The sequence below is a fragment of the Corvus brachyrhynchos genome, unplaced genomic scaffold, assembly GCF_000691975.1.
Source record: "Corvus brachyrhynchos isolate BGI_N302 unplaced genomic scaffold, ASM69197v1 scaffold23, whole genome shotgun sequence".
Classification (NCBI taxonomy): Eukaryota; Metazoa; Chordata; class Aves; order Passeriformes; family Corvidae; genus Corvus; species Corvus brachyrhynchos.
In genome coordinates this window covers 710,769-732,927 of record NW_008238983.1, presented here as the reverse complement: position 1 = coordinate 732,927, position 22,159 = coordinate 710,769, and the positions used below count along the sequence as shown (strand labels likewise).

Below are 22,159 nucleotides of genomic sequence, written 5' to 3'. Positions count from 1 at the left end.
ATGAATGGTGATTACATTTGACAGGGCTTAAGTTTCAATCCAGAAAGTAACAAAAAAAAAAAAGAACAGAGAGACAACTTGTAGTGAAAGCTTTCACACAGATAATTTAAAAGAAATCTAAAATAATTTAAAAATAATAAGAACCTAACAAAAAAAACCCCAGTACTTTAAAAAGAAACAGTAATACAAAAATATTAGTTTATATAATCAGTTAATTATTTCATTTAAGCCTTATAGGTACAAGCACTAGTTTATTTAATCTCCTCCAATTAGTGGGGTGGTTTTGCTTACCAAAACAAAGATAACATGGAAATTTCCTTGGTACTGTTTTGTGGGGTTTTTTTTTTCATTTCCTATTCATCTATAAAGCTTTCAAGAAAATAAAAACTAAACCAACCAGTAAGTGCTAAAAAAAGAACAATCAGAAGCTAAAAAAAGAAAGAACAATCAGAAGCAGTGATAGGAAAGACAACACTAATGTTAGAATATATTATCAAACCAAAGGCTACACAAAATGTATTAAACCTGTGTGCTCCTGTGCAGAGTGAATCTCCACAGACAAAGTCACGACACCCAAACAGACCTACAGATACTGAAATGTAACTCCTCTGATACTCTCATTTCTCTTTTAGACCATGCGAAGTATTCTCTTTCGTTGCAGTCTTCACGGAAACCAGTATTTTCATCTTGTCAAAAGACAACAACATTCAGCTATAATGACAACACTATTCCTCCATAGCTGTCTGTATGTCACTGCTTTCTGAGCTGACTGCAGAGAAATACAGTATGAGTAACTTGTTTGTTAGCTTGTAAAAAGAGAAAATAGTTTACCTGACACCTTGGCTTTCAAAATACCATGCACATGATACTCTGTAATATTAAACACACAGTAATATTTACTGTTTGATTAAAAACAAAAGTTCTGAATTACGGCAGAAATTTAGTTTATTTGTGAAAATACAGTGCCAAGTTTGTGCATTTTCACTGCTACACCTCACATGATTGAACTCTAATTTCATCTTCTTGAAGAATAAATGAAGTTTGTCCCTCTTATGGAAAACAGAGGTTACATTGTAATGTTGAGGACCGTCTCAAAATCAATGTTACCTTTAAGATTCCAGTCATACAACTCCAAAATATCTTTGAATAGATATGAAGAAAACAGCTCAAGGCCTCTCACACAAAAATTCTGGGGAAACAAAAAAATAGACCAAAATTATAATTATATAATACTGCAATACAAATAATGCCATTCATATATAGTTAAATAAAACACTATGAAAAAGCAGTGTCTTCATATTTGCCAACTACTAAATACTAGGTTTTGGAAACAGTATTGATATATTTTTGATCATCTACTCTAACATAGCACAGTTCTCTCTTCAGAAAGCATTGTCAAGAAAGAATGGTATTGAATCTTCTTCATTCAATGTCCAAACCAACAGTATAGGCAGAAATTATGAGTCTGCAATAATCTGCCAAGCACTAAAACCCCTTTTACCTGAGCAAGATGAGCAGATGACACATTTCTGAGAAATATCTTTCTCATAATTCACTTTTTCCCAAATGCTCATAATAAATGTTTATAAATCACCACCTGTGGTATCATATAATTTCCATAGCAAGTGTGAGCACAAGACAAATTGAGGATTACGACTTCAGTAGCCAACAGAAGAAGAATAAAAAGGACGAAAAGAGAAAAAAAAAAACCAAAAAGGGATTCTTTTCATCAAGCAAGGAACTGGCTCCTTCTATGAAGGAACTTATAAACTTTCCCGAACAAACAAAACCAGACTGATATAAATTGTGCATGTACGATATCGGCCATAAATTCCAAACTTAATACCACAATCTGTTTCACAAGTCATTAGTAAAGATGGTCTGCAAATAATCCAGAAATCCCCCAAAATGTTCACTTCCCTGTTTTGCTTGGTAGCTGTTTGTTGTTTCAGTTCAAGATTTGCAGACAACACAGTACATTCACTAACAAGAAATTCATTGCTTTGATCACATTAGTCTTTCTGAGGAATTTCAGGGCTGTTGCATATATTTAGATGCCATTGAGCAACAAAAAAAAGATAATTAGAAAGAAAAATTTAAATATATGTGACTAAATTAAATAGTGATCCTATCTTTGTAGTTAATATGCAGGGTGTTTCTGTACCTACACACACTGTTCCACTGCAGCAATTTACTTTGCAAACTGGATCCACCAGGCATTAATTTGTAATAAAAAACCCCACCACAAACAGATTATGAACTCAATGTGCTTTGCTTGTATCCACAGGAAATTTGTTTTGACAATAGCTTATATTTAGTACTGATAAGCAATCTTCAGAGCTTCAACTTCTGACTAAGTTTCAGCTCTGCCATTGACATATGGTCCTGGCAAAGGAGTACCTCCATATGCCTTATTTTTGTCATACGTAAGAGAATGGTAATGCCTAACTCAATTTACAGATACTGTATATAATTTAAAATAAAAGGAACCTACGGATATAAGCACTTCTTACTATTTGTTTTTAATATATGATAGCCTAGGTAGATAGATTTATGCTAGTACCTGTAAGTGCAAGTTCTGTTTCAGCCACTCCTTCAGAACAGAGCCAGTCTCTTAGAGACTTCGCAAGGTGGGATACTGAAGAGTTTAATCCTTAAACATATCAACAATTCATAACCCACTCTGACTTCTAGTTATCCATCTTACCTCAGGCATCATCTCCTCAATGAAATGAATGGTATAGTCAATGTTAAACCTGATTACTTTGCATAGAGGAATCTGGAAGGAAGAGAGAAATTCAGCATTAAAAACTATACAGCATTAAATGTATAGTTAATACAATTTTATATGCAAAGGTATTACTGTCTGCTGAAAAGGGCACTTACTATAACAGCTGCTCTGGAAGATCATGCAAAGACAAGAACACAAGCACCTGTAAACAGAGTACCAGTTCCAGCCTTCACCTCGGTAATAAAACACAATGCTGACAATGCTAATAAAACACAATGGTGAAGGAAGGTTCAATAATGCCATCTACTGGAGATGAAATTTTCTTTAGAAGGAAAAGTACACCTGTAAACCTCAGACAACCTGTATCCTCTCTCCCTCGGATATTTGCAAGTGAATCTGTTGTTTCTGACACAGTATGTCAGACTGATACAGTGATCTGAAAGCAAGGTGTTTTTAGCTCACTGCCAATTGTGTCAGCTCTATGGTCTTAAAATGTAGTTTTAAGTCAACGCAACATAATGTAATAGCTTACGGACAAATTTACAGTTTTATACTAATTTAATGCAATAAATATTCTCAGAATTTCACCTGACTAGCTAGCAAGACAAACATTTAATTCCTTTTTTTCATCTTTTTATGGTCCATAAATTGCTGAAGGTGCTTCATTTTTTTAAATGGGACTTTCAGAGAAAAAAAGCTAAATTCCTAAAAGACTACAAAAATGCCGAATTTTCCCTTACACATCTACAGCTCTTACCAAATTTTACTACTCACTGGCCTCAAAGGTATAAAAGAGTGTTAGAATAATTCCATGATCTCTGAAAGTGAAGGAACCCAAGGTTACTTGACACTGGTAAGCATACAAATAAATATTTGAACAGTGATGGGGTTGCAGTGAAATCAACGTACATAGCAGAGGTGCAATATTCTGCTTGCATCTTCTTACAGCCCCCTGCCAAACATTTGACTATTTTGACTACAAATATCTATTGTTATCTGCATGATACATTGAGAAGCTGCAACCAATGACCAAACAAAACTGCATTTCTTACAGTTTGATACAGTATCAAATGTGAATACACCCCCCCCGACCAAAACCTTGGAATATACCATTAAATAAACCATTTAGAATCTGAGAAGATGAAAACCTGTCATACTTAAAGCAATGAGGCTTTAAAAAAAGTACAGGGATTATTTATTTACTTGCTAACACATAATTTAAACTAGAAGTTGAATACTTTAGAGAATTGACCACAACTAAGATCTCCATGAACTGGAGTTCCATGTAAACAAGCAAATACACAGTAAAAAAACATGTGGTTGGTAATGTAAAATTGGTTTGGTATTTATAATATGAAAATTGTAATTTTTCCTATGATGGTACTAAACACTTTCCCTAATACTTGAACTGCTCATTTATTACTCAGTAATAACAGCAGTAACTCAGTAATAACCTAAGTGCAAACCTAAGACTTCATACTACAGAAATTTGGTTAATGCAAAGATGTTGGTGTTCAGATCTCTATTTTTACTACCTTTTGCTACCTCTCTTTTATCAAATATGTTCCAAAGCATCCCTCAAAGCGCAGATTTTATGTTGTATGCCAAAAATCATATCATGACATCAAGAGACTCCTTCCAAAGGGCTTTATATGTGTTAGTAGCAGGAATTGACACCACAGAATTGCTTTGTATTCAACTCTGTAAAAAAGTAATCATTTGTAGCTGATCACTTCCCCTATCTGGAATGAGAAAAAAAACATATGCACATATGCACTTTACAGCTTAATAGATTCTCTAACCATTCAATCAAAGAAGAGTTTTCCTTGTTGTCTGTATATTAAAGATTTCTGTAACTCTCTGCCTTGCTGTCACATAGCAGACACAAAAATTGTAAAGGTAAGAAGGGTCTCTTTATTCTTTTAACGTGAATAAAACAAAACTGCTCCTTTTTGCTCATTAGCAAAGTGAAAACGTAAAGCCTTGACATAAATTTGCCTTGAATCCTGAGGCTGAGTTAATGCTACTGGGCAGCAGTGCTTCCCATTGCCATGTCAGAGGCTGAACTCCATTGCCATGTCAGAGGCTGAACTCCACTCTCTCACTTATCAACAAGAGTCCCTTCCCCTGACCACCAAAAGTGAAGTTTTCATATCCATTACATAAGCAAACTGTCAGAAGTAATTTCTTCTCAGTGCCTCTCAGTTCCAGTATCCTTACATGCCAGTCCTGTGCTCATAACCATTCTTACACTGAGTTGTGGCATTGGTGATATTGCTAGTAATAGATATAAAAACCACAGAAACTAACACACACTGAATTTTTGAGAAAACCTTGAAATAACCAAGATAACAAAAAGATCTTCTAGTGTACAGAAATGAAGTATTTGCATATTTTCCATTCATGTTTGGCTAACTCAGCTTATACTAGAAAAGCAAGGCAGTCAGGTACCAGTCATGTCCTTTTCTTGTTACACCTGCTTTCAAAACACAAACACCTGTATGTACCTACAGCTTTTACTAAAAATCATAACTTGCTAAGTCCTGAAGAAGCTGAACAGCTGTTATAAAGTACTGGAGACATCTAAGTAAGTTTTAAGAAGGGAGAAAACCTTTTAGAGTTTAGAGTGGATCTCTGAATAATTTAATTTGTCACTTGAAGGGGAAAACTTTTTTTGTTGTTGTTGGTAGTTTTTTAAACTTTGCCAACTTAATAAACCCACTCATCCAATTTAAATCCAATTAGCAGTTTTAACAAGTTGTTCCATGGTTTTAATTCACTTCCAAACTGCAAAACATGTAAAAACATTACTTCAGTGCACATCACAGCCTCAGTCACAGTTCAAAGACGCTGCTTACCACAATCAGTCAAGACAAAATCGGAGCTCCATTAGCACAAGTATCTTTACCCAGTCTCAAGTGCTGGCAAGATGTCTGTAGCATACACGTATTGTTTTTTTAGAGAAGTTCTGCTTCAGAGCAGAATGAGCACCTTGTAAAGAAATCCCCTGTACGAAACCTAAAGTATGTAGCAATGACCATACTTACATTTGTTAGTGGGGCATGTGCAAACATGGAGAACCCTTCAAAGATATATTCATGGTCATCATACTCAATAACAGTAGGTCTGTCTGTCTTAAAAAAGCAAACAAAACCACCACGGAGTAAGCAAGAAGCAGTATGACTTTTGTCACTGAAAATAAAATCAGAGTCCTAGTTTGAATTATTTATAAAGTACTTACTAAGAAATTTGTGGGAGGTGACACAGTAATTCGATAGTGGTACAGTCTTCCAGCATTGTTGGTCATGGGGCGACATGGTTTAATGGGCTTAAAGGAAGAGATAAGTAGAGTTATGTGTAGAGTCAAGGCAAATTTAGATTAAAAGAGAGAATAAAGCATTTCTAATAGCCATGAAATATGCATTAGAAAAAATTAAATAAAAGCAGGTAGTCATAATTAAGTATTCTGGGAAGGAGGAAAGTGTGGCCTTATCTCCACTTTCACTTTAAGAAATATTTTTAAAGCTATTCAAAAGCAAAAGAAGGTGGATTTTTTTTTTTAATTTTCCATTTAACTCTCCATCTCTCTTACACACCACAGTTAGCTGTTTACGTTCCAGAGTAATTTCCTCGCCTATATAAATTTGTTTCAGGAAACACAGTTTTAAAAGTTTATGAAGAGGAGCTTGAACATCACACAAGATGATCTCAAGGGATATTATCAAGACAGACAGGTATCAGTCCATCTGCTTGGGGGAAATCTGAGGCCTGAAGAGAAGGGATTAGTCTATCACCACAGAGTAACTCCACTCTATTACAAGGTTATAATGCTTGACTTTGAGGTCCAAAGGCAGCCAGACACAAGGAATTTCATGTTTCCTTCCAGATTGTTTTGAAGCAGTCCTATGTAAAGACCTAAACTCCTCAACAGTCAGACAAAACCAGTTTATCATATGTCCTACATACAACTTGCTGCAGTTCAGAGGCTGTCACCAGCCTGCTCGGAATACATTGGGAAAAAGAATAAAATCACTGCAGTGAGCAGGGTACTACTCTGAACAGCAGAAGAAAAGTTGGCCTGTGGCATTGGCAAGACAGCTACACCACTACACTGTTCTGGCCACTCTGCAAACCTTACGCAGTAAGCAGGGTGATTACATTGGCTCTTCAGCCCCAAAATAAGCTTCTCACTGCTGCAACAAGACAGCGGCAAATAAGCTAGTTCAAAACTAGGCAGTTTCATCTACAGGACACTGTGAGAAGTAGTATATCCTAGGAGATTTTGTGAAACCTGCGATTCCCAGATGGCATTGTTCCAGGGAGCAGCTGCCTTCATGCACCAAGTTTTATATATAGTAGTTTTCTCCTCCTAAATTTTCTCCCTCCTCTGCAAGAAGAACCCTAGATGTAACATGGGGAGGAATAGATCCTGAACTAGAGCAATTTATAGTAAGCTTCAGACCAAAGCCAATTTTCTGAACTCAAATAATTCACAGAAACGTTCATAACTCCTTAACTGCAGAGAAATAAAAGATTGTTTCGGTAAATATATGTAAGAAGGCCTACTGAAAAATAAAATTTTTCAAGAAAAAGCACAAAGATAAATTGTAAAGCCTACATGCTAAGGCAAGAATGCCTCCTGACAAGCCTTCTGCTTCTTTCAGCAGCAGATTACTATTTACTTTTTCTTTTAAAGTAATCACTTCACAGAGTGGGCCCTTCACAATGTATTCATCCACTTGAAGATAGGAGATCTTTTGATCACAAGTTCTTTTCTATTAACATAATTGTGTTTCAGAAACTTAAAAAAACCCCAAACAAACCTAAAACTAAGCAAACACAGGCAAAAGTTTTCTACAGTTTCCAGGTGGATGTCACTACCAGTATTGCATTTTAAATATGAGGTTACATAACTGAATGATTTAAAGCTGCACAAGCGTTTTTTTTACTCAGCCGGTAAATCATGGGAAAGACCCCTCAAATCAACCTAAGCAGGAATTTACAGCTGCAAGTTTGTATTCATAATTGCAATCCTTAGAATTACTAATACCTCTTCGCCAGGATAAATGCCATGTCTTATTCCCGTTCGCCGGGCTTTAGCACTGCACTTGCACAAAGGTCCATCATTCATCTGTCAAAAACAAAATAGGATTCTGGTTGTATTGAAAAGTGTTTTTGGGAAAGTATGTTGGTTTTAATGCCCTGAGTGCTGATGCTTCTAAAAGCCTGTCATGCTTAGATTAAGTGGATGTTCTTAAGCCAATAAAACTGAAAACAGTATAGACTAATATTAAGAAAACTGCACAGCAGCATTAGAACTGCATCACTGTTTCAGAAGCACAAGATGGAAAAACACTCTCAACAGAATTCTACTACCCTGCTATAATGCACCTCTTTTCCATTGCTTATACACATAAACAGCATGATGACTGCCTAAAACGAAATTCAGGTCCTAAACATGTATGTGTCAATATTTACATGCTGAAATCTCCATATTCAAACAGTTCCACTGGGCTCTCTGACTGAAAACACATCCTCAACTAAGCCTTTTGCCATGGAACAAGACCATCCCCTGAAATGCAGACCATTCAAAGATTTTACTTGGTACTTTAAAGAACTAATGGGAACACTTCAAATCCATCCTGTGAACAGATCAGTAAAAAAGATAAAGGGGGAAGAAATACCCACTTGAGTATTCAGTATGAGTGCATCAAGCAGCTATACCAAAAAGGGCCAGTGCATATATTACAATGCTAGCATCTTTCTTTTCACTTTTATGACCAAGATCAATGCAGACTATCAACTACTGCAACAGCCTAAAGCTTTCTGCCCTTAACATTATGCCCATTGCAGAAATCCAACAAAAGAAGCCCAGAAACAAACCAGAGAAACAAAGTAAGTTCCCAACTCAAGGTTTCAAAGTTTGAATCCAAGAAATTAAACTTCTTTTAGACTTAGGAAAAAAAACAACCAAACAAACAATAAACTTGCAACGCAACAGAAAAACCAGCAGAACTTTCCATGCTATTACAAGCAGTCTGAAAACACAAACAGCATCCACAGTGGGGCTAAATGGCATTATCATATATTAGATATAATGTGAAGATACCACAGGAAGAAAGACTCATTAAACCACTGTTAATGTTAGCTTTAGGGAGTTGGGACAGGGATGCAACCTTTTAGTTTTGATGTTAATTCTCTAAATGTTCACCTCAGTTTCTTCAAACTGGCACAATGCATATGTGCAAAGGATCATAAGAAGCAGGAACTTCCCTACTTGTTTGGAAACTGAGCCACACAATCTTAACAATGGAGTGACATGACAGCTTGTTGTCCTCACAGTTTTTCCCATACTCTGAGAAGAACAGGCTCCAAGAAATTGAATCATGCTCATAGGTAGAAGCATACTTCCTCACTGGCTTACACAGCAACAAGACAGAAGAGAGTTAAAAACACAGTCAACAGCTAATTGCTCATCAGTGCCCCAAAACTAAGGGTCTGCTGAGGCTATTTAAATAATCATCACTTATTTTTGAAAATCTCATCCTTAATTCTTAGAACTATTCAGCACAAATACTGCTTCTTTTATATTAAATGCACAGGCCAAAACTCAGAGAGATGTGAAGTACTTGTAAAGTCAAGACTTGAGAAGCAAGTCAGATACATCTCTAGCTCGTCCCTAACAACACTGCTCACAGAAAAAAATGCAGGAGAACAATCATGAATTGATGGTAAAATGATGAGAGATTACAAATTTACATAGGCAATGCCTTCTTTGACCAACAGAGCAACACAAACAAGCAGATCACATTTGTAAGGCAAAAGCCGCTGTGGTGGCATTGAATTTAACAATTTATTTTCTGGCAACTGTCAGCACTGCTGGAGATTATCCAAATTAACAAACAAGCTTCTCAGATCGAAGGGTTGGGAAGATCCATCCTACAAATCTAGTTCCATGTCAGACAGTGTACTTGTACATGTCAGAGTGCATGGCAATCATTCCTGTTTTATTTATTGACAGAAAGCATTCTGACACACCAGATAAATACCTATGAAAACTTCAAGGTTTTCAAATAAAATCTACACAGAAGTACAACAGCACTGACAAGCTCACCATGATTGATTGTAGCCCTTTCAAGAAAGATGAAGAGTCAGTCTCAAGAAAGTTTTTGGGAAAGAATGTTTTTCAGCAAGAAACTCAGTTTTTCCACCTTTTTTCCCGCTAATCTTCTTCATAGAACATTACTTTGAAGTGTGCCCAAGAGCTACACAACTTTTTCTGTTAAATATCTAAACAGTTCGCTAAGTTGGCTCTCCATACAAATAAAAACAGCTAGCTATGCTCAATCATTCTTTTTAAACTAGAAGCATAAACAGGAATCTGTAATAGAATATTCAACAGACTTTTGAATTACCACAGTGGCAATATGTGTTGCAGTATCTCTTCACATTATGATTTGTTGCACGCTACTCATACATCACACAAAGTGCCAGAAAAATAAGTTTACTGACATGTCACTTGAAATGAGAAAATAGATTGTAAAATATTTAAGTAAGAAAGATGAAGATGGTGAATTTGCAAACAAAAATTAGTCTTCTGTGCAATGTGTACATTCAAAACAGCACTTCATGAGCTCAGCAATTACATTTAATGAGAATTACAATCTCCATGCAATTACAAAAGAACCATTAGACAAGAAATTAGAAGCATTAGCTGCATATTTAAAACATTATTTATCATTATGAGCTGAGAGCTTAAGGTGAAAAATTTGTAAAGGATATACACATATTGCCTTTTCTCCACCACACAATTCAGTTGTGTATCTTTATCTCAGGGCTAAAAGGACAGCATTAGCATACTGTTAGCAATTCAGTTTTTATTAATGCTGTCAGACATGATTCCAACTGAATAATCCACACGATTAATCAGCTGGAACCACACTCTCGAAATCAAAAGCGAAGTGCTTTGAAGAAGATGAGAGAGAAAAGGGAAAACGGGTAAAGAAAGCATTTTGAAATAGAAGTCACTCTACATGTTTGACAACAACGCAGAATTTTCAGTTTATTTGGAGAATGACCTTTGGATACCCAGCACTTTTTCCTCACACCCTACCTGTCCTGGATCATTGTACCACAGTTCTTCATGGAGACGATCAGGGTGTGCTTTTTTACGCTTAATTTCTGCAATGACGTCAATAACATCTGAATCTGAACTGCTGGAGCAGCTGCTGTCATCTTCAGAGTCACACTCTGACTCACTGGAGCTCTCTGATTCACACAGAAGAAATAAAGACAGCTGAAAAACACTTCCACATGCTCTCTTCTCCATAGCAATGCATTCTCTAACATGAATTAATGTCTGGACTTAATACTAAAAAAACCTCCACACTCAAAAACCTTGATCTCACATATCTCTAATCTCCTGTGGTACTTTGAAGCAACTCCCTTTCTTATGCACATAATTTTAGTCACTCATTTTCACAGATATCCTCAGGTCTAATTTAAATAAATGGATTCACAGCCAAGACATATACCAGGAAGCAAGTAAAGTTTATTATTCTTGGAATAAAATGCAATATTTCTTCCATTTGTCAAGTTTTGACTTAAAATATATTACTGTACTGCCAGTGCTTTCAAATACTGTGAAACTATGGTTTTAAAATACACATTTACTGAACACGAGACTCTCCTTGGTTGAAAGAAAAAGGAGAGAGAGAAAATGAGAGACTATCAGTAGGAAAAAGTTTCCCTTTTTTTTAAAATTAAGATGTATTTTTACACAGTTCATAATTTGGCATAAGGTGTTATTAAAATATGTCCTTGGAGCACATGGTTTACATAGGTCATCTATGCTCAGCTGAAATAAGTGTTTTCTTACAAAGTATGCACATGTGTATTCCTACAAATATTCACAAAGACTTAAGTTTCAAAAGTTCTCTGATTTACAACGGATTAGTACTGAGGTCTATTTTCAGGCGCAAAATGTGCCTGGAACCCATGAGAGTAAGCTGGAGTTTCAAAAGACTAACACAGAACTTTTCGATGTCACGTATTGGAATCATAGAATGGTGTGGGCTGGGAGGAGCCTTAAAGACCATCGAATTCCAACCCCTTTGCCATGGGCAGGGACATCTCCCAGTAGACCAGGTTGCTCAACGCCCCATCCAGCCTGGGTTTAAACATTGCCAGGGATAGGACATCCGTAACTTCTCTCTATGGGCAACTTGTTCCAGTGCTTCTCCACCCCCAAGTAAAGAATTTCTTCCATCATCAGCCTTTCATGATCTAAAAGCACTCCTGGAGTGCACTGCTATCTCACTGCAAAACACGACTACTGCTGACACAAGCCAGAACAGAGACAGCATTTACTGAAGTTAGAAAATAAGACAAACTACTAGACACTACATGGCTGTAGGAGAAGCTGCCACAGACACCAAATTAGCCCAGGAGAACAGTGAAGAGAGTGAATAGAGCCTTCAGGTTCTCCAGAAAGACTAGGAAAAGAAAATGCAGAAGTTGCTCTTGGCCCTATCATATTTTAGCCTGGAGCAGCAGGCTTTCTTCCTCAGAGATCTGAGGAATGACAGCTTTATGCAGGTATGTTGAATGCAGCAGTCCCATCCTTGATTCACCCACATGAAAAAACATCTCCTAAAAACCCCTACAGTTTACTTTGCTAGTGATTCTTGAAGGAGTTTAAATATATGCAAATTCACTGTTCAAAAAAAAAGTGAAGAATTCCTTTACAAAAGTGAATTCACATTTTATTTCATCTGTATTTCTCTTTTTCTTTCCTCTTCATTGCATCCTTTTATACCATCAGCATGTAACCATGTCATTAGGCCTGTAATTCATCTTTAGAATTTTTGATATGTGACCTTTTAATGAGTTACTAAGATGAGATATGAAAGTTTGAAGCAGCTCACCTGGCCAACATGAAGCAATATTTACAAAGCAAGCTCAACAGAGTATCTAAATTACTGTGATATGGCTAAAATTTCTTGAACTAAAGCACTAAAAAACACACTATGAAACACTGAAATGCTGGAAGTAGGAAAACAACAGCTTTCACAAAACAAACCAAGAAAAATAGCTTTCACTGACTTCTGAGTAGACAAATTGCTATAAAAACCTCTGCCCTGATAATTCAACCAGTATTTCCCCAGTATCTGATGCTGCTAGATGTATTTCACTGTCAGAAGACCATAAAGGTGGTCCAAGATAATGCAGATAATGTATGTTATGAAAACTAATACTTTTGCAGAGGTCTGATCATACTAAGCAGACCTGCACAACAAAAATACAATACTGAAGAAAAACTCCTATGTTTGCTTTCATAGCATGAGTCTATCACCACTACCCTTGCTTGCTCTTTAGAAATCTAAAACCAGGAGCTCCTCAAAACCTCTCATATGCCATTCTCTGAACTATCTGATCATGCTCAGGGTGTTTCATACCATGCAAGAAACTAGCATTTGGTAGTGATGGATACCCTCCCTTTTCCCCCAGGCTTTCTGGGTAAAGAACTGAGCTCTGCTTCAGTCAAAAGCTACAGTAAAACTCCCATGGATATGAAATACAAAGGAGGGACTTAAAAAACACCTATCAACATTATTAAGTACACACAACTGCCAAAACAGGTTAACTACAGATTATTCCATTTCAGAGCTTTGTCACCATTTCAGCTTACCTAAATCTTCATCCAGCTTGGTTTTCGGTGGCTCCCATGGTGGCCTGGCTGCTTTGGCCTTTGCCTGTCGCTTTCCTAACTCCTCATCAAACTTTTCATACAGATCTCGGAGCTTGCTTGTTCCTACCACAGTAGAATCCCCCTGTTAATAAAAAAATTAGAACAACAGAACAAAAAAAGGAGAGTGTTAATATAGCACAAGAACTCAACACCTACCAGCATTTAATGAAAAAAAGCATGAAGGTGGGAAAGACGGAGCTTTGTAGTTCAGTGAAACATGGGAATAACTAATAAGGCTTTAGCATATCATTACATTGCTTCACCAGGTGAACTAGCAGACAAATTATTTCATTTGCTGGTATAGCACATCTCCAAGGTTGCAGGAATATATGGTGCTTGAGGCATCTTTGCTCAAACACAGGTATAATGGGCAAAAAAGTCTATCTTTCCTTCCTGGAGACAAAAAAAAGTACCCCCTTTTCCATGTACCACTTATCTGAATGCTAACAGACAAAAGGAACTGATGAAAACAGAGAAGAACAGCAACGAATGAAGCCCCTAATGGGATTAAAAGACTGAAATGATTAGGAAGAGATTATAAAGGACTGTCTGCAGTCATTTTAGAGTTCCCACTGACATACCACTTGATCCATGGGGTCATTGGAATAATAGCTTTCAGAATGGGTACAGCGAACCCAGACTGGCTTAAGCAATTCCTCATCTTCCTCTTCATTTTTTTCAGATGCATTCTCTTCTGATTCTTTGTCTTTGACAGCAGTATGATTTTTCTCTTTGCTGGAGTTCTGGTTCTCAGACCACCTTTCTCTGTCCTCCTCCCATCGGGTTCTCTTTCTCTCTCTGCTTGGAGACCGGCTTAGAGGGAGAAAGCAAACAAAAGCAATTCTCTTTATTATTTTAACAGTGACGGTTTTAAAATGAAAAAGAGTTTGCTTCAGATCAGTACATCATTCTATCATATAAACTGCAGCAAAATCCAGTTGCCTTTCCAGCTTTTAACTTGCATCACAAAGAGTACAAGAGTAATTTGTAGTTCTGAACTGCTATAAAAATGACTTAAAATTCGATGTGCTTTTTATTTTAAGCCATATTAAAGAATTAAAATAAAAATTACATGGCATTTTAAATTACAATTCCTACTTGCATTCTAGGTGAATTTCTTTTAATTTTATTTCTAAGTTAGGAACTCAGTAGTAAAAAATAAGTCACATCACTCACAACTAAAAGTTACAGTAAGAAGTTTCAAAACATAGCCCACAAACTATTGGCATGACAAAAGAATTCAGGTTTTATTAAAAAGATTATACAGAAACCACACTTCTGTAACTCTAACATGCCTTTGAACAACACAATGTGTGATATTCCTTATGCATCATAAGAGTAATGTTTCAAAAGATGAATAAGGAAACTACCAGCTTTTGTTTTCTTTTAAATCTCCTCTGCCTACAAAACCAATAACGTTGTAATGATTTCAACTATCCAGAATTCAGAAAGGAGCAGCAATATAAGAAAAGACTCTAAATGATAACCTGAAGATAGAATGACTTTAAATAATTTTGGTACTTTACAGAACAGGAGATGTAAGAGAAAGTCTTTAGGACACAGCAGTGAAACTCTCCAGAGATTAATCCTGTTTCTAACTCTACAAGGTCTTGAGATAACTGGCATTTGCATGTATCAGTATACGATCATAAATTTAAGACACCCATCTTTTCTGAGTTTCAAATGAGACACATATGCACACAAAACCTCACGAGTGGATGCACAGAGCCTCAAATGCTCAAGAGACCACATGCAGCCTTCCTTACCTTCCTGCTCTCTTGTAATCCTTTTTGTAGGATCTGTCTGGTGATGGTGATCTTCTGCTGTCACGGTGCCTATGCCTCTCCCTCTCCCGTTCCCTTAAAAAGTTCAAAAAATAAGCTGAATGAGAAATCTGGCATTCCATACACTCCACACCTGAAAGGAACACAAAAGCAGTCTAAGATCATGTTAATGCAAAATGACAGCCACATGCTGACTGCTAAAAGATGTTCTTGACACTGACCTTCAAGAAACTTGTAAAAGATAGTCATCTATCCATGTGCTCCATCTGCTTCAACAAAGCCATCTATCTCAATACAAGAGTGAATTCACACCATACATAGGCAACATCTATGAACTCACCACAGGACCTATTACCATTCTTCCTCTTCTCCTGTTACGAATGGCAAAGGGTAAGACTGTTGTATCTACAACCATTCCAAATGCTCCAAGGAGGGAAAAGAAAACCTACTTCAAGCACAATAGCTTTGTAAACACAGCAGTCATTCAAGTGCTTGAGGCAAGCCCTCTCCCTTACAGCCACCTCAAGCACACACAAAGAGCAGACAGATACAGACAATCTGCACAATGCTGAAACTATAACTCTCATCTACAAGACTCACCTTGCACATACACATAAAGAATTTGATAACCCAAACCTATTTCTGGGATCAAGGAGCTTTAAATTAACTGAAGTCTTGGGGAAGAGGGGCTGGAAAGCTGTCCAGCAGAACAAATGAGTGTAGTAGCCTGTTAACCCACTGCTTTCGTGATGCCATGTTCCCCTTCCTGCTCCCCCCTGCCCTTAGCCTTGGCCACTTCCTCGGTTTCTCCATACTGGTTCCTGTACCCCAACCCTGCCCAGGTACCAGCCCTGGGCCCCTGACAAAACCCCCTCACGTGCAGACCACGGGGTCTCTCTGCCTCTGGAAATCGCAAGGACAAGATGTGATTAAAGCCATCTCAACCCTCATGAGAGACTCTTCTCACTTCATTCATCATCACTGGTTGTGACGCTGAGAGCTGACCAGAGCGAGATCACGGGGCCATCCGAAATGGACTGCGGGATGCAACAGGTCGCACTGCCCTAGGAAACCCTCGCTGAGCTCTCAGGGAGCTACAGCCTGCTAAGCAAAATCTAGCGGTTACACCAAATGAGGATGTTGGTCACAGGCAGGTGAATATGAGCCAGCATAGGCCCAGGTGGCCAGAAAGGCCAATGGCATCCTGGCCTGTATCAGAAATAGTGTGGCCAGCAGGACCTGGGCCCTAACTGTCCCTCTGTACTTGGAACTGGTGAGGCTGCACCCAGAATCCTGTGTCCAGTTCTGGGCTCCTCACTACAAGCAGACATTGAGATGCTGGACCATGTCCTGAGAAGGGCAATAGAGCTGGTGAAGGGTCTGGAAAGTGAGCTGGGGTTCTTGTGCCTGGAGAAAAGGAGGCTCAGGGAAGACCCTGTTGCTCTCTACAACTGCCTGAAAGGGGGTTGTAGCCAGGTGGAGGTCAGCCTCTTCTCCCGCATAACAAGCGACAGAATGAAAGGAAACAGCCTCAAGGTGCACTTGGGGAGATTTCATTTGGATAGTAGGAAAAATTTCTTCACCCAAAGGGTTATCCAGCACTGGAATAGGCTGCCCAGGAAAGTGGTATCATCATTCCTTAAAAAAGCGCTTAAAACAGATGTAGACGTGGCACTTAGGGATACAATTTAAGCAGTGGAGTTGGCAGCATTAGGTTACAGGCTAGACTTGATGATCTTAAGGATGTTTTCCAACCTAAGTGATTCCATGAAATTACTGTATTTATTAGGCAGGAAAGATCACACAGGCAGTTTTTATACTCTGCTAACAGCTGGCAACTCATTGTGCATCTGTTAAAACTTCTAGTCTGTTGATACACTAGGAATTATAAACAGTGCTTCAAGTGGCCAGGTGGGTTAACAGAACGAGTCAAAATTATTTATGAACATATATATATGTTTGTTTCCATGCTCATAATACGAAACAGAATGCCAATTTACAAAGCAAAGAGTTCAAACTATCTATTGTTTTCCCCAGCCCCATTCATCCTTGTTTGTCAGCATCATCCTTGTTCAAGCATGGATTTCAGTCTTCAGAGAGCACATTCCATGCCATCTGATTTGCTTGGGAGACGGATGCTGCAGAAAAAAAACAACCCCAAGTGTGGTAAACAGCTCCGAATCAAAATAAGTAGATACACTATCAAGTAGATCTGGAAGCTGTTGGCCTAAAGCAGCAATCCAAAAGTGTTTGAGAAAGAAGCTACTGAAAGCATGCATTTTCAAAACTTAAAATTGAAGCTTGAAATTATGCAGCAAGGAGGAGAAAATTCCACAAGCATCTCATACAGAAAAGGCCAGTGCCTTAATGCCAGCGGCATTAAGTTTTAGGAAAATCTTCTTTTGAAAATCAAAGTAAACTTACTCAGTGTGAGGCTTGAGTTGCTTTTTGAATGCAAGTGTCAAAGGTTCTGTAATTAAGTCTCTGCATATGTAAATCAAAGTGGCTTCATTTGCACATGCTTTATGAGTAAATTCATGTTCCACACGTGGCATGAAAAAATTCTGAGCTTTTAAAATTAAGAGCATGTGATCCAGAAGCCTTGATAAATATTTAAACACATAACTTTTCAGCAGCACTTTGAATATTTTGACAGTTTATTAGACACATAAAGATCTACAAACAACAAATCTAAGACACGAGGAAGATTTAACTGGTGATGCTTTGCTCTAAAACACACTACAGCAAATGGCATCAGGTCAGCTCCTAATTTCCAAGCCATTTGTGTTCATGAAGAAGAGGGGCAGACACTTCATGAAAAATCCCAAAATAAGCACTGCACACTCATCTACCCGAATGACATCAGTGGAGCCTACAACTGGCCCACACTCATTTTCACCACAGTCCTCTCTTGAGATCACAGGCTGGCTTGCTGAGAGTCTTCATCCTGAACATAACAAGCTTTTCACTAAAACATCTCATTGCAGGAATTAGATATGGGCTCCTATCAGACTATAAAACCCCAACAAGTCCGCATTCTCTACAAATACAAGGCTTATTGAAAGAAAGTAACACCTGGCACTCTAACTCTGGTACCTAAACCTTGAAATTCAGAATGCTGGGGCTTAATTGTTTGCAAGACTCAACTTTGTAGAGTCTTCTGCACAAAGCTGTGCCAACTCAATTTTCCTGCCACATGTACATAAATTTCTACAGTAAAGATGTTCAGCACTACTCAACAATCCACTCAGTGGGATGCAAAGAAGCTCTTGTTTGAAAACTATATATATGGACAAGAGCAACAAGTCTGCCAGCTCACAAACGTGAGGCAAAGGCAGTGTACCTGAAAGTGTCTAAACAGAAACTCTTTCCATGAGACCTGACTACTGGCTACTTGCCAAGCTAGAGGGAAAAACAAGGGTAAGGGAAGAAAACATTGATGCAAACACATACTATGAAACAAATGATGACACCTCTCCCCCTGCAGGCAGATAACACCTCAAATTACCTGTTTCGCTCGTAACTTCTGTGATGAGGCGATATCCTTCCTCTGTCATAATCTGTCCGGTGCCGACTGCTTTCCTGCCTCCTTCTATCCGGACTGCGGCCGCGCTCCCGACGATCCCCGTGGTTAGTGGAGCGATGCCTGTCGCCATGCATGTGACCATGCTCGCGGTGCCGGTGCTCATCATAGTGCTTGCTCCTGTCTGGGGACCGCCGATCACTTTGGGACTTCTCTCCCTGGTACTGCCCCGTGTGCCGGAAGTGGCTGCTGCTGGCACTGCTGCTGGCAGTGCTGCTCGGGAAGGAGCCGGAGGTGTGCTGGTAGCTGCTGAAGCTGGGCGGTGGGAACGACTGCTGCGAGTACCCTGCAGAGTACACAGGCTGGTAGCTGACCTGCTGGGGCATGACTGGCGGGGGGGGAGGGTGCGGTACTGTGGGGGGAGGCATCATGTAAGGGAAGGTGCTTTGTCCAGCAGGTGTTCCTGGCACGGGAGTGTTGCTAGGATTTGGCACTGGTGGAGGAGTGGGAGGGAAACATGGAGGTACTGGGAAGCTCTGCCTCATCTGGTGGTTTGGAAATGGCGGCCTCATGGGACACTGGCTGATGGGATTTTGTGTGGAAGGGGGCACTGGAGGAGGATAGGGCACAAAGTCTGGCCTGGGAGGCATGTAACCGGTGGTTGGAGGGTTGGAATAGGTTGTTGGAGGGGCAGTTTGCTGCTCATACTGGTACTGTACAGAGGGCTGCTGTGGGTGAAGCTGACGGAGGTTCTGAGGGCGGTAGGTCTGTGACGAAGTTCTTGCTCCTGGTCCCCCCTGGCCACGGGGACATCCTCGCCCAGAATGGAAAGACATGGCTCACCTTTATTGAGGGAAATAAAAATGCAGTGTCACACAATTTTTGTCAGACATCCTCAACGCATCTGCAGGAACTACTCCTAAAATACTGAAGTTGCAGTTTCCTTTAACAGAAGCAGTAAATGATATCCACGGACTTTCACTGGGAGCTTTGTGCTCCTCAGACCTTTAGTGCAGGTTATTTATGCCCCTTTTGATTCCTTTAAGGCTCTAATCCATGAAAGCACTCTACTGTCTTTAAGCCAGAACCCAAGCTGGACCATGCTTTACAAGTTAGGGCAATGTTAATTTCAACAAATTATTGTTATGATAGCAGGTCAAGGATTCAAGCACGTCTACCAGTACTTAGACACTTTGATATAAAACCTTCAGATACCCCACACGAAAGAAACCACTCATTATTAACAACTGCAGTGGTCATCCCAAGTTGCATAACAAGGAGTTCTTTCTAGAACACAATTCTAAACTTCGGGCAGAATGACTTGACTAACACCTCATTCCATAGTACCTGGCCCAACAAATCACGTAAACTTTAAATGAGATACTAGCAATTTACATTCACCGTTGAGTCCCCAGTTTACTAAAGGACTGAATTCAACAGACCCTTCAAAGTATTTTAAGTGAGGTAGGTATATTTTTGTGGAAAAACAGGTTACGTGTCTTACAGGTTATGGAAAAAATTTCATGAAGATTCATTGAAAGAAATAGTTCCCAAGAAATCCCTCAGCTGCCTTCTCAGCGCTGTTACCCTTGAGAAATTATCCCTGCTTCAAGTAGGCTTAAGCGTTGCTCAAAACTGTGTATGTATTTAAGGCACTAACACTTAAAAATGAAAGCCACTGTGCTTCATTAAAGTTAAAATTGATTCTTTAATTACAATGTTAAGTTTCAAAACTGAAAAAAGGGGAAAAAACACTCAAACTTATGGCTGGAATGGAAGGGGAAAGAAAAAAAAAATGATCTAAGCACCTCCAGAAGTCAGATTCTGTTTTCCGTGAGAGGAAGTGAGAAAGAAAAGGGAGACACACATAATTGGAAAGACCACAAGAAAAAGAAAACAAAGCTTCCCTCTCCCTGAGGCTTTGCTGATGCTGAAGTACATGCACAGACTATACTCCACCTGCGATAGTGCAACATGGCCAACCTGGACTGCTCAGAGCACTACTCTCAGCTGCATTCCGGTGCCACTGCAGCAAAAGATGTAGCTCTTGCTGAGAGAAAGTAGACAGCTTCTGATGAACTGGACAGAGAAAGGAAAAGAAACACAGGACAAAAGGACAGACATCAAAGAGGAGGAATCAAGAGGACCCTCCTCACACATGCAGGGCATAGTGGAAGCGACTGGAATTGGTGGCAGTCATTCCCTCTCCAGAACAACCAAGCGCCAAAGTAAGTGAGAATCTCACACTTTCAGGAGACAGCGGCCAGGATGGCATAAAGCCACTTGTTCCTTCCAGTCAGCCTGTGCCTGCTCAGTACCCTCCAACTTTGTAAAGGCTCTCAAAAAAAACCCCAAAACCAGGGAGAAAAAAAGAAAGTCAACATCCATTTTGTCTGGCAATAGTACACTTTCTTGACATTATTAACTACAATCTAGTAGATGCTGAATTAATTTTGCTTTAGTTCTCCTGCTTTGCTCTTACACAACTCAGGCTTGTAACAGAAGACTGTTTTAGACTTCACTAACATTCACATACACATTTTCTTTAAACAAGCTGTACCACAGTGCTTGTCTTTTAAGCGTGTTTCTTTCTAACATGTCATAGCATTCAAATAAAGGATCTTCTTTATCGGCTCTCTGATCTCTCCAATGCCAGAGAACTGCTCTAGTCCTACTACTTTAATTTCAGTCCTTCAGAATGCACAGAATCACAACTGAAAAAAAAAATTCAAAAATACACAAAACTATTTTAAATGTCCCAATTATTTTAAAGCTCCCTCTGCTGCAAAAGCAAGTCACATTCAACTTTCATTTAAAGTTAGGTAAGTTCAAACACACAGAAAAGGACAAACTCCCCTTTCCCTGTCACCTAAAGAGGAAATTTATTGCACTGATGGGAGCCACTGCATTCTAAAGCAGCATTGGTCCCCTAAAAAATACCGAATAAATTCGCCTCTGCCTGCAGATGCGCTGCTGAGAGCAAAACGGCACCGACACATCGAGAAGAGAGGAACTGAGAGGGGACATCATCAGTGTCTGTAAGTGTCTAAGGGAGGGTGTCAGAGAGGATGGAGCCAGGCTCTTCTCGGTGGTGCCGTGCAACAGGACAAGAGTGAACGGGCAGAAATTGATGCACAGGAAGTTCCACCTGAACACGAGGAAGAACTTTACTGTGCGGGTGCCCGCGCACTGAACGGATTCCCCAGAGAGGTTGTGGAGTCTCCCTCACCAAAGATATTCAAGAACCGTCTGGACGCAATCCTGTGCCATGTGTTCTGGGATGACCCTGGTGGAGGCGGGAGCTTGGACCAGATGACACACTGGTCCCTTCCGACCTGACCCATCCGGTGACACCCCGCTTCACCGCACCG

General features: G+C 39.2%; 2 protein-coding genes across 3 annotated transcripts in view; one reads left to right on the top strand and one right to left on the bottom strand.

The window, feature by feature from the left end:
• Window positions 1-20,879, bottom strand: part of DROSHA (drosha ribonuclease III) — a 75,756-nt gene extending 54,877 nt beyond the window's left edge. The window contains exons 1-11 of one of the 2 annotated variants that reach the window (XM_008637177.2): window positions 20,748-20,879; window positions 18,774-19,631; window positions 15,248-15,340; window positions 14,063-14,294; window positions 13,422-13,563; window positions 10,845-10,999; window positions 7,782-7,862; window positions 5,973-6,059; window positions 5,779-5,865; window positions 2,708-2,779; window positions 1,108-1,189 (exon numbers count right to left, since the gene is read on the bottom strand). In XM_008637177.2, coding sequence (XP_008635399.1) covers window positions 1,108-1,189; window positions 2,708-2,779; window positions 5,779-5,865; window positions 5,973-6,059; window positions 7,782-7,862; window positions 10,845-10,999; window positions 13,422-13,563; window positions 14,063-14,294; window positions 15,248-15,340; window positions 18,774-19,624 — 1,882 coding nt within the window. In that variant the 5' untranslated portion in view covers window positions 19,625-19,631; window positions 20,748-20,879. The remainder of the gene's footprint in view (window positions 1-1,107; window positions 1,190-2,707; window positions 2,780-5,778; window positions 5,866-5,972; window positions 6,060-7,781; window positions 7,863-10,844; window positions 11,000-13,421; window positions 13,564-14,062; window positions 14,295-15,247; window positions 15,341-18,773; window positions 19,632-20,747) is intronic. The other variant, XM_017738725.1, reaches the window with a different exon arrangement.
• Window positions 20,863-22,159, top strand: part of CUNH5orf22 (chromosome unknown C5orf22 homolog) — a 14,633-nt gene continuing 13,336 nt past the window's right edge. The window contains exon 1 of the mRNA XM_017738704.1: window positions 20,863-21,016. Coding sequence (XP_017594193.1) covers window positions 20,863-21,016 — 154 coding nt within the window. The remainder of the gene's footprint in view (window positions 21,017-22,159) is intronic.